Genomic DNA, 17,074 nt, shown 5'->3' with positions numbered 1-17,074 from the left:
GCACATTATTAATCTGACAGCTGTGAATCGGAATCTCACTTCAGACATCACACTCAGTGGTGAAATACTGAAAGCTCTTCCTTCAAGTCTGTGAATGGTTCAAAGACTTCCACCCAAACCACGTTCCTTGCACAGGGTGGTGCATGTCCTGGCCAGTGAAGATGAAAGAAATAATGATATAAAACTGGAAAGGACGAAATAAAACTGATAGAGTATTCAGAGATGATATATCTGTATTCGTTTATTTTGTAAAATAAACGAATACAGATGAATGGGTACAGTTAGGGAGGTTATTTAACAAGGATGATGCTCCGCAGTCCACACACAAAAACCTGTTTTTAGCGTCACACCTGTTCCCAGGCTGGGGGTCCAATGGGAGCCGGCCTACAGCACAGCCGCAGCAACGCAGGATCTGAGCCATGTCTGCGGTCTACACCCCCAGCTCACAGCAATGCCGGATCCTTAACCCACTGAGCGAGGCCAGGGATCGAACCTGCAACCTCACGGTTCCTAGTTGGATTTGTTTCCTCTATACCACGATGGGAACACCCGGTTGTACCTCTATACACAAGCAAGCAGAAAATGAAACTTCTAAAGATCCCTCCCATTTGCAAGACATTTGAAAAAGAAACAGTAAATGTCAGGAATAAATCTAACAAAAGATGCGCGAGAAGAACTTAGCACGTAAATCTATAAAACATTACGGACAGCAGTGAATTCAGTGGAGCACAAAGACCACGGAATTAGAAGCCCCAGTATTATAAATATTCCAGTCTGATCTATAGCACAAGAAAATCCCAGCAGGGTCTTTGGGGAGCTTGACAACCATGGAAACGCCAAGGGCCAGCAACAGTCTTTTGAGAGAAGAAGAATGTGTGGGACTTGCTGTGTCACATACTAAGACGCCTGAGAAGCTACTGCAGTTTAAAAAGCGAGGTATTGGTGTGAAGACGGACATAAACACCGAGGAATGGCTCAGGATGCCCAGAAACAACCTCACACATATGTAGAAAAAAGAGAGAGAGGTGGACAGCAACAGGAAAAAATTTTTTCAATGAACTCTTTGAGATTAACTAGATATCTAGATGGAATTAAACTTGGCTCCTATTCTAACCACACAGGAAAACCAGCTGCATATGGGTTGCAGCATTATGAAAAGCCAATACTAACACTTGCAGAATATAATTTAGTAAGATAACGTCATCATTTTGGAGTAGAAACGATGATTTTTCTTTTGAGGGCCACCCCTGCAGCATATGGAAGTCCCAGACTCGGGGTGGAATCAGAGCTGCAGCTGCTGGCCTACGCCACAGTCACAGCCACGCCAGATCCAGGCCAAGTGTGCAGCCTAGGCTGCAGCTCGAGGCAACACCAGATCCTTGACCCACCGAGCAAGGCCAGGGATCGAACCCGCATCCTCATGGATACTAGCTGGGTTCTTAACCCACTGAAGCACAACAGGAACTCCCAGAAATGACTCTTTAAGCAGGCACACACAGCACTAACCGTAAACAATGGATAAACTAGGCTACATTAAAATCAAAACCTCCCGTTCGTCAGCAGGCACCCATTAAGGGAGTGAAAAGGCAAAGCACAGAAGAGGAGACGATCGTACAGCACATACAGGCGAAGGGGACCGTGGCCAGTGTGTGTGTGTGTGTGTGTGTGTGTGTGTGTGTGTGTGTGTGTGAAGAACGTCTCCAAAAATCAACAAGGAAAAGACAATCCAATAGGAAAAAAGGGCAAGAGGCTTGAACAAGCACTCGACAGAAGAGGGTTTTCAAACACAGAGGGGGACCCATAGGTCAGTCCCATTAGGAATCGGGTAAATGCAAAGTTAAACCAAATAACCTAACACTGTACGCCGGAATTGGGGGGCTCCCACGAGAGAGCAGACCGACGCATTGAGTGACCTCTCGTGTCGCTGGCGGAGACGGTATGTAGTTGAACACTCTGTGAACAGTCTGCGTTTTCTATTAAAAGCTGAGGACACACACAGCTCACGACCAGTCTTCCTCGCAGCCACATTCCCAACAGAAACACGCGCGCTCCAGAGGCACCTGCGGCCCCTTCACAGCAGCGCTATTCGTGGAAACCGCCCACCAGTGAGGACGCGGCTCACGCTCTGCTTCTCTTCCTTCCGGGGCCGGCAGGAGCCCACGTCCTGACCATCTAGGGAGCTTTATGGGGCGGTGGGTCCTGTTTCACTCAATTAAATGGGCAAAAAGGATGTGGCACGTCTGGGCTGACGCTTCTGCGCAGGGGGTGGTCTAGTCTCACTGCCCCCCAGTGATTATGGAAGCGGGTCCTGCAGCGGGGTTTCATTAGTGTAGGTACCTGAGTCCCTGCCAATGTGCGGCACTAGTCAAAAATCATCCTTTGTGGGGTTAAGCCATTACTATTCGGGGTTTTTATCTCCTGCAGCATGACCCAGCCCATTTAACCCAAATGTACACCAGCAGTTGACTCAATCAATAAACTGGTTTCTTCACAGAACGGGATATTGTTACAGAAATAAAAATGAATGAGGGAGTTCCCACTGTGGCACGGTGGATAAAGAATCCTACTGCAGTGGCTCAGATTGCTTCAGAGGTGCAGGTTTGATCCCCAGCCCAGCGCAGTGGGTTAAAGGATCCCGCATTGCCACAGCTGTGGCACAGGTTGCAGCTGCGGCTCGGATTCAGTCCCTGACCTGGGAACTTCCATATGCCATAGGTGAGGCCACACCAAAAAAAAAAAAAAAAGAGTGTAATTCAGCTGCACTCAACTCACAGACGCATCCCATAAACCTAGTGCTGAGTGAAAGAGGTCAGGCACATGGAAACACACCCCAAGGTAGGTAGGATTTCGGTAGGGATGCTTAACTAGTAAGACTGCAGGGAAAGCGAGGACACGGATGTCATAATAGCCAGGATGGTGGTAACTTTGCGAAGTCAAGAGAACAGAGTTGCTAAGGTTTGGGAAGGGACTTAACAGAGAGGCTCTGGGTGTTGACAGTGTTCCGTTTCTTAGTTTGGGTGGTGGTTCCATGGGTGTTGCCTTGTGATAAACCACCGGGTTTCACATTTGCTTACTTTTCTGGATGGGCGTTATTATTATTTTTACTTTTCTGACCAGTTCAATTAAAAGGGATTTTAAGAAAAGTTACTAGTCGCTATAGCAACAAACCAAGAATATAGTGCCCCCAAAGATACACATTTATTTCTCACTCACACGAAGGCCAAAGCAGAGGTTCCTGAGGTGGGTGGCTCTGCTCCAAGTGATGCTCAGACTCCTCCGGGCTTTTGGCTTCATCTCCTCCAACAGGTAGCTTGTGAGGTCAAATGCGCCAAGGCATCAAGTTGGCCAAAATGGAAAAGACACGGGGGACTATGCCCAGGAAAACGTGGGACCACGTCAGAGAAGCAGCACACCCCAGCTCCACTGCTCTCCCACCGGCTAGACTCAGTCTCATGGCCACACTGGAGAACAAGGGGAGCTGGGAGGGTCCTGCTGATCCCCGGCAAGAAGCAAGTGGGGTACGGAACAGCCGGCAAGGCCAGTCTCTGTCGCAACATCCAGGTACCAAAACCACCATCTGGCTTGCCAAAGATACCCAGGCATCCACACAGCCAACACACGGCGGCAGAGCGCAAGAGGAACAGACGTGCCGAATAAAGGAAACAGTGTCACAAAGAGCAGGAGAGCGGCCTTGCCCGAGCCGATCCTAACACAGCGCCATCGACTCCGAGGAGGAGTAACGCGATTCTCAGCCTGTCTGTGGACCAACAAGCGTGAGAGCAGAGTCGGGCAGCAATGGTGCCAGCAGTGCCAGCCTCTCCTGCCCGACTCCGAAGGGCGGCCTTCATCTCTGCACTCGTTCGTCCTCCTGTGGCTCCTGTCTGTTCTCTAAGCCTCGCTCCCTGGACTTGCCAGTACTTCTGAGTAACTTAAACCTCCAGGAATTTTCTTCTTAACTACTTTATCACAGCCAGACTTGTAACAGAGTAGATTTATCTTACCTGCTGAACCTCCAGTCCCACGTTGAACTTCAGCTGCCCAGGAGGCGTCCTTCTTTGGGGCTTGGCTGTGGCGGGAATGCTGCTGCGGAAAGCCCGACCCCTAAACGCGCCTCCAGCAAAGAGCCCCGCAGCACGAAGACAACCCTCACTTCCCAGATCTCCAAGGAGCGCACCCACCTGGGGGAACTTACTTTGCCCTTGGAACCCCAGCTGCAAGGATTTTAACCTCTCAAGACGGTAACCAGGGGGGCGGGTTCATTTCCTGTGGCAGATGCTCTCAACAGGCTACTTCCCAGCTGAGAGGCAGGCATCTGGATGCATGAGCAGCTGCACGGGTGATGCTCGTTACTCACCCATCTCCTTCTGGCTCCTACACGCTTCTGTCTCCCGGGGCAACACACCTCCCTCTCGACTCCCACCCACACACACTGGCTCTGCAAATCCTACTTCCCAGAACCCAAGGCCAGGTGGTTCTGTTAGGTACCGCCACAGGGGAACGGAGAGTGAAAGAAGGGGGAGGGGAGGGTAGTCACACCTCCTTTCCAGGTGCCGTCAAGTTCCCCCAGCTGCAGACAGCTGGCTCCAGCTACCAGCTTCTCCTCCGCTCTGCAGCGGCTTTGCCACACTTCTCAGTGGTACTGGCAGATCCGCCCCCGCTTGGCCGTCAGCACCCTTGAGGTCATGCCATTCCTCAGACGTTCAAGGAGCTTCCCCCACAAAGGTCTGAGTACTGACCAGCCAGCAAGGGCCCCTTCTCTGAGCTCCTGGTTTGATAATCATGTGCTTCTTCCCTTTGTCTTCCCAGGTTACCTGACTCCTCCAGCTACTAATTTTTAATGACATCAGCGTCGTCTTCTGACGCGTTTGGCTTTCTATCACTTGTAATCAATTCTCTGCATTAAATGCCCTCTATGTGAAATACTCACTGTGGTCTCTAGTTTCCTGACTGGGCCCTGATTGATACACGGCTGGGTATTAAAAACAGTTGAATAAAAGGAAAAAAAATAAGAAATAAGGTTTGTTGACAATACTCCATAAAAAGCCTGCAGGTGCACACAGGAACTATTCATATTTTAAAAGAATCCTTGCACAAGAGGATGTTAAGTACAGGTGGTCGATAAATCCACGTAGGATTTCCTCTAGGATAATAACGCCGACACGGAGACCACCAACCTTCTTCTTGTACGTGAGGTTAGAAACGCAGGAGTTCCCACTGTGGCTCAGCAGATTAAGAACCCGACTATTGGAGTTCCTGTTGTGACTCAGTGGTTAACAAACTCGACTAGTATCTACGAGGACACAGGTTCAATCCCTGGCCTCGCTCAGTGGGTTAAGGATCTGGCGTTGCCACCAGCTGCAGTGTAGGTCGCAGACACAGCTCAGAGTCAGTGTGGCTGTGGCTGTGGTGTATGTAGGCTGCCGGTTGTAGCTCCGATTCCACCCCTAGCCTGGGAAGTTCCATATGCCTCAGGGGTGGCCCTAAAAAGACCAAAAAAGAAGAAAGAAATGGAAGCTTTAGTGATGGGAATTTTTTAGAATAAAGAGAACTTCTCCCTGAATGGCAAAGCAGTGGTGCTGTTCCCTCCCTCCTAAGCCAAGGGAGAAAGACTCCAGCAGGAGCCGAAAGCCATTTCATGTTCCCGTGAGAGGGACAGACCTTGCAGCCACTCAGCCTTACGTTCTCCAGCGAGAGGCCGGCTACACTCGGAACCTTACAGACCCAGCTCCATGCGACCCCTGGGGGATCCTGCAGCAGACACTTCCTGGGAGAAAGTAACCTGAATCCCTTCTGAATGGGGTTTGGACCCAGAGACCTGGTGAGCTCAGAGGCGGCTGGGTAGAGGGATAGGAGTCAGCTGCTGGTGAGGCTGCACGTGGCTGTTCGGCAGCCCAGGCACACACGCGGTCTGTGGGCTCCCAGAAAAGCAACCAGTCTTAAGGAGGGCAGCCTGCCAGGGTGAGGGGCTTGGGCCCTGGCAGGATAGGTACACGGACAGGGTCTGAAGCTGAGGAGCCGACGGGGAGTGAGAGCGGAGCGTGGCCAGGAAGGAACCAAAGCCAGCAAGCGCGCCCGTCCCCACGGGGGGCTCCAAAGAACCCCAACACCCCACACCCCGAGCCAACACTGAAATGCCTGTCTTCGCAGAACACACGGATGGAGCCCAACTACGCTAGTCTTTCTGCCTCCAATATGCCCTAGCCCATCCCAGCGCTGGAAGTGACCGAGGAGGGAAGACTGAGTGGAGGGCAGGCTTCCCCACCCCCACCGGGCTGCGGGAGAACAGCCCTGACCGGAGGAGTGGCTAAGTGATCAGAAGGCAGGGGGACAAATAGGCTCACAGATGGGCCTGGCCACATAGTGGAACATATTTACACCACAACACTAACGATGCAGAGGAACCCTTGAGGTAAAGCCCCAAAGGCAGGGCTGTGGCAACCGCAGGCTTCTGGGAAGGGTAGCAGTGGGCAAGGCCTCTGCGCAATCAAAAGCCACTAGCTTGTGACCATGAGAACCGAGGGGCCAGGGCATCACCCACCTGACTGCTAGCCCCCTCCAACTGCTGAGCCGGTGCCAATAACCAGCATCCATCAGGCTTCCGGTTTCAGGAGAAGAAAAATCCGATCGTGTTTTAAGACAGTCTTCAGTGGGATTTTTTTTTTTTTTTTTTGGCCACCATGAAGATGTAACGGATAAAATCAGTACCTCAGCTTCCTCATGTGAGCGTTTTTCCCCCCAACTAGGACTCCAGTTCTTAGAACGGGGAAGCGTTGACTGGCATCTGGCGAGACAACTAAACAGCTGAAGCCCCTTGAAGGAAACGAGGGGGGCTGTGTGATCGACAGTAGGGGGCACAGGTCTGTGCAGGGAAGACTTAGCAGCGCGGCTGCTCTGCGTCACTCCCCAGACGACCAGTGCCAGGGAGGTCATCCCCGTTCAAAGCCAGCGTGGATTTCCTGGTCCAGCCACTCTCCTCTAAGCAGGGATTCGAACATCCCGGCGTCTCCATCGTCAAAACGCGCGCGTCGAGGCCGCCCCGGGAGGCAGAGGCAGGGGGGCGGGTGTGGAGGCGGCGCATCTCCGCTGCCCCTGCCCTGGTCTGGAAGTGAAACCTCACCCCTTCTCACGTGCCACAGGCCAGGGCCCTGTCTTGATGCAAGGAGCCGGGAAACGTCAGACACTGTGTCCGGGAAAAGGACACTTCGGTGAGCTGCCAGCCCGGTTTTTTCCACAGAAGGTGCCGCCGCTGTGAGGCTCAGGAGGAGGCAAATGAACTGGCCGTGAAAGGAGCATCTTGGGAGGACGGCGCAGCAAGTGTGACAATCCAGGAGGAAACATCACAGAAGTGTAACAAGGCAGAAGGAGCCACGGCTCTCGGCGCCTAAGGCTTAAAGAATGAAAAGCTGGCCCACGTGGCTAGAGTTTCCTAGAGTTTCGAGTTTCCTGCAAAAGGAGTTGGCGAAGATGCAGCTGAATAAGGGAGGCCTGAGCAAGACCACACAGGGCCTGGGAAGGGGCCGTCTTTTGTTCTCAAAGCAATGAGATCCATTGATTTTTTTTTGTTTTTGTTTTCCACGTGTTAGGGCCATGGAAAACAATGCTGTGGCATACGGAGGTTCCCAGGCTAGGGGTTCAATCAGAGCTATAGCCGCCAGCCTACACCACAGCCACAGCCACACAGGATCTGAGCCACATCTGCAACCTATACCACAGCTCATGGCAATGCCAGATCCTGAGCGAGGCCAGGGATCGAACCCGCAACCTCACGGTTCCTGGTCGGATTCGTTTCTGCTGCACCACGACAGGGACTCCCCATTGAGGAATTTTAAGCAGAGGAGCAAGGTATCCGATTCACATTTTAAACCGCTCACTTGGCTCTGGGGACAGAAGTGGGAGCAGCAGGACCAGTAAGGTGACTTCTGTGGGAGGGAGTTGACTCTGCTGCCAGGTGGCCAGCCTGGGAGGGCGCAGGGACAGAGGGCGACCTGAGCAGAGGTCGCTGTGAAAACCCACAAAGGGCCTGTGCAGTCCCCTAAGCGCTGGAGTTACTGGAGCTGAGCGGCGGCTCCGCCAGAGCACCAGAGCACGCGGCCTCCTTGGGACCCGCGTACCTCAGGGCCGTGTGACAGGGACGAAAGCGGAGCCCGCCCCGACGGCAGAGGCCCTGAACCTCTAAAGGGACATACGCCGAGGGAGCCGCGCACAGACCGCTCCCAAACCTGGCCCGCTCCTGTCTCTCACCCCCTCCTGGCCGTTTGTGGGGACGGTCTCCTGCTGTGGAGAAAAGCAGCAGCAAGGCCATGACTTCCGCTCCTCCTCAGTTTGCGGATGTCTTATGATCAGTTTAAGATACAAACCCAAAGTCAAGTGAGCACAATGTCTAAACCTGCGCCTACTGTACCTTTAACTACTTCTGCCTCCCAGCTCCGCTCCACTTCAGTCAAGGAGCCTGCGCTGGGGAGGGAGGGACCCTCTGGGCGCCCCCCAAGAGCTGCTGACTGCGCTGCACCCAGCTGTGAAGCAGGAGGGGATGAGAGGGTTCCTGCTTGACTGGCGTTTCTGTGCCCCAGGCCAGGGCTCTTGGGCCCTCTTCTGCAGCCCCCTTGGCCCCGGAGCCTGTAGCTTTATTCTGGGTGGTCTGCCCCTCCCTCCCGAGCCCACGAGGCGCACCCCTGGCTTCTCTGTGTTGACGTCTCCACCTTCCAGACCCCGAGTGGGCCTCTGCTCGCCACTGCACTTCCAAGGCAGGAGTCGGGCTCCAGATTCCCTGTCCCTGGGCTTTGGGGATAAATACCTCCAGCTTCCTGAATGGTCCCAGTGGAGTCTCCAGTTGGACCCCTCCCCACTCCCGTGTACCGCGTACTAGGACTCTGGCCCCCCTTCTTCCCGCTCGCAAACTGTTCCTTCAACTGGCCTCACCGCGGCTGACACAGCGGCGTGCTGTGACTTCTTCAGGAAACACACACCGACCTCTCTTCGGTCTAGACTCCCAGCGTCAGACACCGAAGCCCAGGCAAGAACCTGAACGGGAGCTTGTCCTGAGGCTGATGATGCAGCGGGGAGGACCCGACTCAGGAGAGCCCTGCTTGCAGAATCCGCGACGGATGGAGACACTCGTGGCGGCTGGGCTGAGCGAGGGGGAGCCGGGGGCCAGCGTCAGACCCAGAAAGATATTTACTCAGGTGGCTCGAGCCAGGACAGGCAGAGAGAGAATCCAAATCACAAGTAAGGGAGGCGGCGGAGCCCAGCGGTCCCGCTGAGCACGGTGAGAGACCAGGGGAAGCGAATCGAGGTCTAGGGGGATAAACAGCACCGGGAAACAGAGACACCGTAAAAGGAGCCGTGTGTCCTACAGCGAGGGGCCCGGCTCCTCCAAAACAGGCCTGGGATGGACGGCTTGAGCCTCCTGCCCCGTGGAGCTGCCGTCACAGCCGTCTCCCCAGGGGATCCCGACCAGCTGGAGAGGACGCTCAGAGTATTTGATCTGGGCTGCCCAGCAGCCAGCCCCACTCACCAGCCTCACATCCCCCCCCCGAACTGGAAGCCGCTCCGGCGGCCTGTGCGGTCCTTCTGACATCCGTGCTATCCAGCCTCTCCCACCCTTTGTCTGCACATCTCCTGGTCCCGCCCTCTTCTTCAAGGGGTTGGCACCTGCTCCGAGCCAACCGCAACCATCACCCTGGAGAACTGCCAAGTCCACGCAGATGCCCTCCCAGGCCCTGAGCCCTGCGCGCCTTCACCAGTCTCCCTGGAGCCTCCCTCGCACGCTTCCCGGGCCCTCTCCCCATAACTACACTCTGGACACTGCCATCGCCTGGCGCTGCTCTGCTTCCCGACGGGAACTACTCTGAGTTCCAATTTCTGAGCCCAGCCTCCCAGGCTCCCAGACTCCTGGTCCAATTACTGCCAATGCAAGAGCCAGCCCCCGTCTGCACTCACACACCTGTTCTATAAAATTCCGCGGTCCGGCACTGCCATCGCTGACTTGCGAACGGTCTGAGCCGCCTCTGCTCGATTTCACTTCAACAGGGCGGCAAGGTTCCCATCCTGGGTGATCCCTCAGTGCTCACTCTTTCCACTGCTACGCCTAGATTCCTGGGCAGGCCGAGATCCCCCACTGGGCTGGCTGGGGTCACTGATTCATGAACGCCGCCCTGTAAGTTCCAACAGGCCCTCGACGTTGCACTGCGGTCCTCTCCTGCTGCGATCTGGCTTCTCGCTCATCCTTACAGACCTTTCAACAGCATCTGACAGCCTCCCCATCCCTTCCGTGTGAAATCCACTCCCCTGGTTTCACTTCTCCACCTGTGGCCAAACCTTCTCAGCTTGTCACCTTCACTGGTTTATTCTTCTTTTCCCAGACTTTACATGCTCCTGAGAGCTCAGAGCCCTTTTCCCTTCTCCTTAATCATACTCTGGCCATCTTGCCTGTCCCTATGACCGAAGCACCTCCCCCAGGCTGCTGAGTTTACGTCCCATTTCCAAAGGACAGTCAGGTACCGAAAGGCCACCACCCTGAACAGCATCACTAGCCAACCAGCTGCCCGAGCCGTGCTTCAGACCTTCTCTCTCTAAGCCTCCATGTCCCTCGGTTCTACCTGCAGAGGTTCTCCCGCCTGCCTGCCTCCTCCATCGTCTGAGGGCATCGTCAGGTGCCCTCATCGTGGGCCTGAACCTGGGTTCCTGCGACACCCCTGCTTCTCATCAGTCCCACTCAGCTGGTCCCTGTCACCTCCTTAGAAGAATCTCAAGGGACCAGCTCTGGGAACACAAGGATAAAGACGAGCGAGAAGCAGCCGACGGCACAAAGCCATCACCGCACAACATTTAAATCCTGAAGCCGCACTTTGCACACAGCGCTAAGAGTGCAGGTGCACACGCCAGCCCTGCTTCGGGAGTCCTGGAGAAGGAAACTACTGGCCGGCCCGTCTGGAAGGAGGAGTAAGACGCTGCCAGTCAGATGAGCATTCGGCAGAGAAGCCCACGCCGAGGTATTGAGCTACTCCATCCGCTGAACGCTTCCCAGTGCAGCCTCCAAACACGCTCTCTGGTCTACACAGACTGCCCCTAAGCATCCCCCCCTTACCGGAGGCACGTAACTGGCTCAGAGCCCTGGAACCTGCGTCCCAGTGGTCACCTGCAGGTCTTGCTCTTTGAATCAGGTAAAACAGGCTGTGTTTTATGCTTGGGCCCACGGCACAGGCCTTCCAGAAGAGGCCAAGGACTCTCAGGCAGGTCATGACCCAGCACTGGCTGTCCTTGGACAAGCTGGTCTGGGCGCCCCCCGGGCAGAAAGAGACACACCCCCTGCCAGCGAGGAGCCTGATGCCCACCCCGAGTGGCACCAATCAGCTGTGATGAAGAGACCCAGACCCTACCCCACCCCTTCCAGAAACAACTCAGAACCCATCAGGAATCTTTTAAGTACCCTATACAATTAAGAATGTTGAAAGGCCTATCCTGAGTTCCCCAAGTCTTTCTCAGTCAACAGATGCATTCTTTACCCTTCAATCCCTAACCATGCCTGGCGAAGATCCTTAGAAAACAGTCCGGCTTATAACACACAACAGTCACAGCTACAGTTTATCGAGCACCTCCTATGTACCCAGCCCTGGCGACACGTTTCCTCGTTAATCCACACAACAATCTCATGAGACAGGAATCCTAGCATTTTCCAAATGAGGAACGTGACTTTCAAAGATTCAAAGACTCCTGGGGGAGTTCCCTGGTGGCTCAGTGGGCTAAGGACCCAGCACGGTCACAGCTGTGGTGGTGAGTTTGATCCCTGGCTCAGGGACTTGTGCATGCCACAGGCGTGATCAAAAAAAAAAAAAAAAAAAAACCTCACCAACCAACCTAAGGGGATAAAAGACTCTCGGCAATAAGCGGCAGTCCTACCTGATTCCAAAATCTATGCTCTCAGCCTGACACACACCAGAGCCCCCCCAGGACTACTCCCCTACCAGGAGTAGTTTGGGCCATGAGGCTCCAAAGATGGAGATGAGAATCAGAGAAAGAGGTATTCAGTACAGGGGCAACCTGGAAGCCCAGCCACAAGGGTGGTGGCACCAGTGCCCCAGAGCCAAGAAGCACTGCCTTAAAGACCTGGACAGGATCAAGCTGCAGGAGGAGCTGGGGTGAGCTCGTCCGCAGGAGGGAAAATGAGAAGAGAGGAAAGGAAAGTGCTAGGACAGGAAGCCCATGGGCTCCTGAGAGACGGAAAGAGGAGCCTAACCCAGAGATGCCTAGAACCCCAAACCACGCAGCTTTCATGACTCCGAGGGGCCCTGTAATTCCAGATACCGCCGTGTTCTCGCCATACGCTCCTTGTTCTTCAGCTGCAGCCCAAACGACCTTACGCTTCCTGGAACCAAGAAGCCTTCATTAAAGCAAGACTGAGCCAGGGCGCTCATTACATTTTGCTTGTGGGACGGAGGAAGGGTGACCACGTCCTGGGTCACAGCCTGGCCGGGAACAGTCTTCAGACGACTGAGCCTGGGGTTTAAGATTTGCCTCCCTTTCCAAGGGGGGTCCAGAGGTCACCTGCGCTTGTAGAGACAGGGCTGAAGCTTCAGGCCTGCGAGTTGAGCCTTGGGCCCTACCCGAGGGGGCCCAGTCTTTTGAAAGTCGAACAGGAAGAAATGGCTGTTGGTCAGGTCCTGGGGGCAGAAAAGTCCCAATGAGCTCTAAACCCTCACCCCGGCTCCTCAAAACACAACCATCTATGTCCTGCCCCTGCTCGGAAAGCTGCCCAGGGCTCTCGAGTGAGCTGTGCTCTCCGTGAGCTGAGGCCTGTGTCTGGCTCCGACCTCCTTCCTGAAGCCTGTCGCCCAAGGGCCACCCGTGAGACAAGAGCAGGGACAGACCTCTTTGGGCCCTTACCTTGGAGATGACCTTGAAGCCCAGTTTGGCGACAGCCCCCAGGAAGGTCCGAACATCTTCGAAGCGGCTGCTGACCTCAGCCACTTTCAGGAGACCCCTGAGAAGGACGGAAAGTTCCAGTGAATGCACCGACACACACACGCACGTACACCTGCTCCTGCGGCCTGCGGCTCCTACCCTGGCTTCAGTACGCGATTGGCCTCCTCCAGGAAGTCTCGGATGTTGGTTCCCATCAGCGAAAGGCAGAACACGGCCACATCCACAGACGCATCCTCCAGAGGCACCTGCGGAGAGCGGGAGTGTGGCACGAAGCACGTGACCCCGGGAGGAGAAAGCACGTGACCCAGGGCTAGGGTGGGGGCAGGGAGGGCGTGTTGAGATCAGCACACGGGCTTGATCTCAAGGGATTACCTGGGCCATGTCACACACGGTGACCCTGGGGTCTAAGGAGGCCAAATCAAAGCAGTGCACAGGATTCCGGATGCTCGAGGCCAGGCGGCAATCCCCACAGCCAAAGTCGGCCACCACCAGAGACGCAGGCCTGGGAGTGGGAGGCAGGGATGGCTCGCGGGCGGGGTCCCAGCCCGGGACCGAGCCGCCTCACGCCTCACGTGCCCCACCCCTCACCGCTGGCGAAGATCCCTGGCGATGCGGTCCACGGGCTGCAGCGGCCACTTCCTGACCTGGCTCTGGAACCCACGGTGGTACAGGAGGAAGGCCTCGGGGTCTTCCTGGAAGAGGCGCTGCGCGGCATGGCTGGGCTGCGAGTACAGCTGTTCGTTGAGGTAGCGGAAGCGGGCGCCGTCCAGCCGCTGGGCCATGCGGGCCCTCAGGGCCTCAGCCCGGGCCCCGGGGCCGTCCGGCCCGGCAGCAGGAGGCGCCTCGGTCTCCTGGGTGGGGGCAGGGGCCGGCTCCGGAGGCTGGTCCGGGGGCTGAGGGGGGCGAAACTTGTTCTTCTGTCTTCGCTTATTCTTCTGCCGGTTCCGCCACTGCTTGCGACTCAAGGTGCGGGGGGGTTCAGAGGAAGGGGTCTCAGGGCTTGGCTTGGTGGGATCATTTGCAGCACTAGAATTCCAAGCTTTAGGACCTGCAGGGAGGGAGACAGGAAGGCATATTTGAGGCAAGATCCCCTGAATTGGCACGTCATCCTGGTCACACCCCTGTGCCTGAGACAGACTGTGGATGAAAGGGCTTCTTCTTTTTTTTGTTGTTTCTTTTACAGGGCCGCACCCGCAACATATGGAGGTTCCCAGGCTAGGGATGGACTCAGAGCTACAGCTGCCAGCCTACACCACGGCCCCTGCAACGTGGGACTCGAGCTGCATCTGCGACCTACACCACAACTCACAGCAGCGCCGCATCCTTAACCCACACAGCAGGGCGAGGATCGAACCCGCATCCCCATGGATACCAGTCAGGTTCTTAACCTGCTAAACCACGACAGGAACGCCTGAAAGTACTTCTTATTCCCTAAGCCCAAACCCTCTGGTGGCAGCCCAGCTCTGTCCTATGTAGGATCGGCCGACCCCCGCCCTGTCCACACACACTAATACCTGTTTGGGCAACACTGCCCAAGTGCTGGGCAGGATCTGCAGGGGCCCGTTTCTGGTGTTTCCTCTTTCCTGTCTCTTTGTTAGCAGAGTCTCTGCCACGAAGAGCCCCTTCGTGGCACCTGTTCCTTGCCGCTTCCTCTGCCTCGGAGTCACTGCCAGGCGGGCCCCAATTTTGACATTTCTTCTTTCTTTTCTTCTCTCCTTCGGGAGAAGCACTGGCACGTAAGGCCTTTTTTGGGTGTCTCCTCTTCCTTTCCACCACTTCCTCCTCCTCAGAGTCACTACCGGGCAGGTTGGGGGGCTGCCGGGGCAGAGCTGCTGCCTCCAGGGCCCTTAATGTCGCCAAGAGCCGGCGGCGCTTGGATCCCTGGGGGAAGACAAGAGTGATAGTGGGGAAAGGAGAATGGCTGGGGCCTGTGGAGTCAGAGATGGGGCCCGACTCAGACGCCGGGTGGAGGCATCTGGATTATTCCCAGGCAACCTAACTAGCCTGTCACCATCCCCACCTTTGGGAGGCTGGAGGTCAGAGAAATCACCCACCCACGAGCTGCACTGTGATGAGGTACTAGAGTTCTCCAGAGACGGGTGATAAGGCCACGAGCAACAGGACCAAGGCCAGCGACCAGGAGTTCCAACCCTTCAGCTCAGGCTTTTCCCTCTAGCTGGTATCTTTCTTTTACTTTTGGCTGTGCCTGCAGAATGTGGAAGTTCCTGGACCAGGGATCAAACCCGTGCCACAGCAGCAACCCAGGCCGCTTCAGTGACACCACCATATCCTTAATTCGCTGTGCCATAAGGGAACTCCTAGCTGGTATCTTTCGAGAGGTAAGGAAGCTTCTGAACACAAGAATGACAGGATCACACTCGTGTGTATTAAAGAAGAGTAGAGAACAGGAGTTCCCGTCGTGGGGCAGTGGAAACGAATCCAACTAGGAACCATGAGGTTGAAGGTTCGATCCCTGGCCTTGCCCTGTGGGTTAAGGATCCGGCGTTGCCACGAGCTGCGGTGTAGGTCAGATGTGGCTCAGATCTGGCATTGCTGTGGCTGTGGTGTAGGCCAGCAGAGCTGTAGCTCTGATTGGACCCCTAGCCTGGGAACCTCCATATGCCACAGGTGCGGCCCTACAAAGCAAAAAAAAAAAAAAAGAAGAAGAAGAAGAAGAAATATAGAGATCAACCTGAAAGGGGAAGGAGTTCCCGATGCTCAGGGAGTTAAGAATCTGACAGAATGTCGATGAGATTGTGGGTTCGATCCCTGGCCTCACTCAGTGGGTTAAGGATCCAGTGCCGCTGCAAGCGAAGGCATAGATCAAAGATGTGGCTCAGATCTGGTGTTGCCTTAACTGTGGCTGTGGTGTAGACCGGCAGCTGCGGCTCCTACTGGACCCCTAGCCTGGGAACCTCCATATGGCACAGGTGCGGCCCTACAAAGCAAAAAAAAAAAAAAGAAGAAGAAGAAGAAGAAGAAGAAGAAATATAGAGATCAACCTGAAAGGGGAAGGAAAAGGGGAAGGAGTTCCCGATGCTCAGGGAGTTAAGAATCTGACAGAATGTCGATGAGATTGTGGGTGTAGACCGGCAGCTGCGGCTCCTATTGGACCCCTAGCCTGAGAACTTCCATATGTCGGGGGTGTGGCCCTAAAAAGAAAAGAAAAGTGGGGGAGGAGAGAAGCTGTAGCAGAGCCCAGGGGTTGGGTTACAGCGCTGGGCTGAGAGGGTGCAGAGAAGGGAGTAAAGCAGGTAGAGGCCATGCGGGGGCGGACTGGAGGGTAGGAAGAGCCTGAGAGTGGGGCAGAGGCTTGAAGAAGAAGGGCTACTGCCTGGGGCCGTTCCGGGCTCAAGTCCTGCGGGGCCCTCCCAGGCCGGCACTTGCCTTGGAGGTCCTAGGGACCCTGGGCACCACCTCCCTTTGAAAGGTGGGACTGACAACCCCCAGGGCTCAATGACAGCCCCTCGCTCGCTCCTCCTCTTTCCAATCACAGCAAGAACCAACGACCTCAACACGCAAGTCCGAAGAAATCATCCCCCAGCTAAAATCCTCCTTTGGCTTCTTTCTACCCTTCCTTATACGAGGAACTTCTAATCCAGCTCTCCAACTTCTGGGGCATCGCCTCTCACTCTCGGTGTTCCAACCGCCCGGATTATTTCCTGGGCGCGATCCTAGCAGGACAGGCTCTCCTGCGCCAGGGTGCTCCGCACGTGCTTCTCGCGTCCAAGAAACCCTCTCGGCTTCACCTCCCGCCCGCCAGCTCCCTCAGTTCCCACGGCATTTTCCTTCGGAAGCCCGGGCCCTTCCACCTGCCGCGGGGCTGCCGCCGCCCTTCCCCAGCCCGCCCGCCGCGCCCCCTCCGCTCCGGGGTCCGCCCGCCCTGCCCGAGGGGCCGCTCACCTTGGTGTGCGAGGCTGCCGGGGGCCGCGGCCGTAAGGGCACCGGCCGGGGGTCCGGGACGGCCGGGGCCTCCTCGGCCCACGCGGGCTCCTCAAACATGCGGCCGGGAGGCGAGCTCGGGGGCCCGCGCTCCTCTCCACGTGCGCAGCGCGTCCCGGGGCTCCCGGCGCGCAAGCCGCCCGAGCGCCGCCGGGAACCACCGAGTGCCGGCGGCGGCTAGACAAGCCGGCGCGGCGCCGGGGACCATCGA

General features: G+C 55.9%; 1 protein-coding gene and 1 long non-coding RNA gene across 3 annotated transcripts in view; one reads left to right on the top strand and one right to left on the bottom strand.

The window, feature by feature from the left end:
* RRP8 (ribosomal RNA processing 8) overlaps positions 1–17,034 on the bottom strand; it is a 55,748-nt gene extending 38,714 nt beyond the window's left edge. The window contains exons 1-7 of one of the 2 annotated variants that reach the window (XM_047752069.1): positions 16,825–17,032; positions 14,436–14,802; positions 13,510–13,969; positions 13,294–13,423; positions 13,060–13,166; positions 12,883–12,979; positions 9,157–12,659 (exon numbers count right to left, since the gene is read on the bottom strand). In XM_047752069.1, the coding sequence (XP_047608025.1) occupies positions 12,540–12,659; positions 12,883–12,979; positions 13,060–13,166; positions 13,294–13,423; positions 13,510–13,969; positions 14,436–14,802; positions 16,825–16,923 (1,380 nt within the window). In that variant the 5' untranslated portion in view covers positions 16,924–17,032 and the 3' untranslated portion in view covers positions 9,157–12,539. Of the gene's footprint in view, positions 1–9,156; positions 12,660–12,882; positions 12,980–13,059; positions 13,167–13,293; positions 13,424–13,509; positions 13,970–14,435; positions 14,803–16,824 lie in introns of those variants that run through there. The other variant, XM_047752070.1, reaches the window with a different exon arrangement.
* On the top strand, positions 2,711–4,926 carry LOC125110668 (uncharacterized). The gene is made up of 2 exons (XR_007130688.1): positions 2,711–4,238; positions 4,807–4,926. It is a non-coding gene; the product is annotated as an uncharacterized LOC125110668 (long non-coding RNA).
* Positions 17,035–17,074: the final 40 nt, after the last annotated feature.

The sequence above is a fragment of the Phacochoerus africanus genome, chromosome 11 (assembly GCF_016906955.1).
Source record: "Phacochoerus africanus isolate WHEZ1 chromosome 11, ROS_Pafr_v1, whole genome shotgun sequence".
In the NCBI taxonomy this organism is placed as follows: domain Eukaryota; kingdom Metazoa; phylum Chordata; class Mammalia; order Artiodactyla; family Suidae; genus Phacochoerus; species Phacochoerus africanus.
Note: the sequence above shows the minus strand (reverse complement) of the source record. Positions and strands in the feature narration are given on the sequence as shown.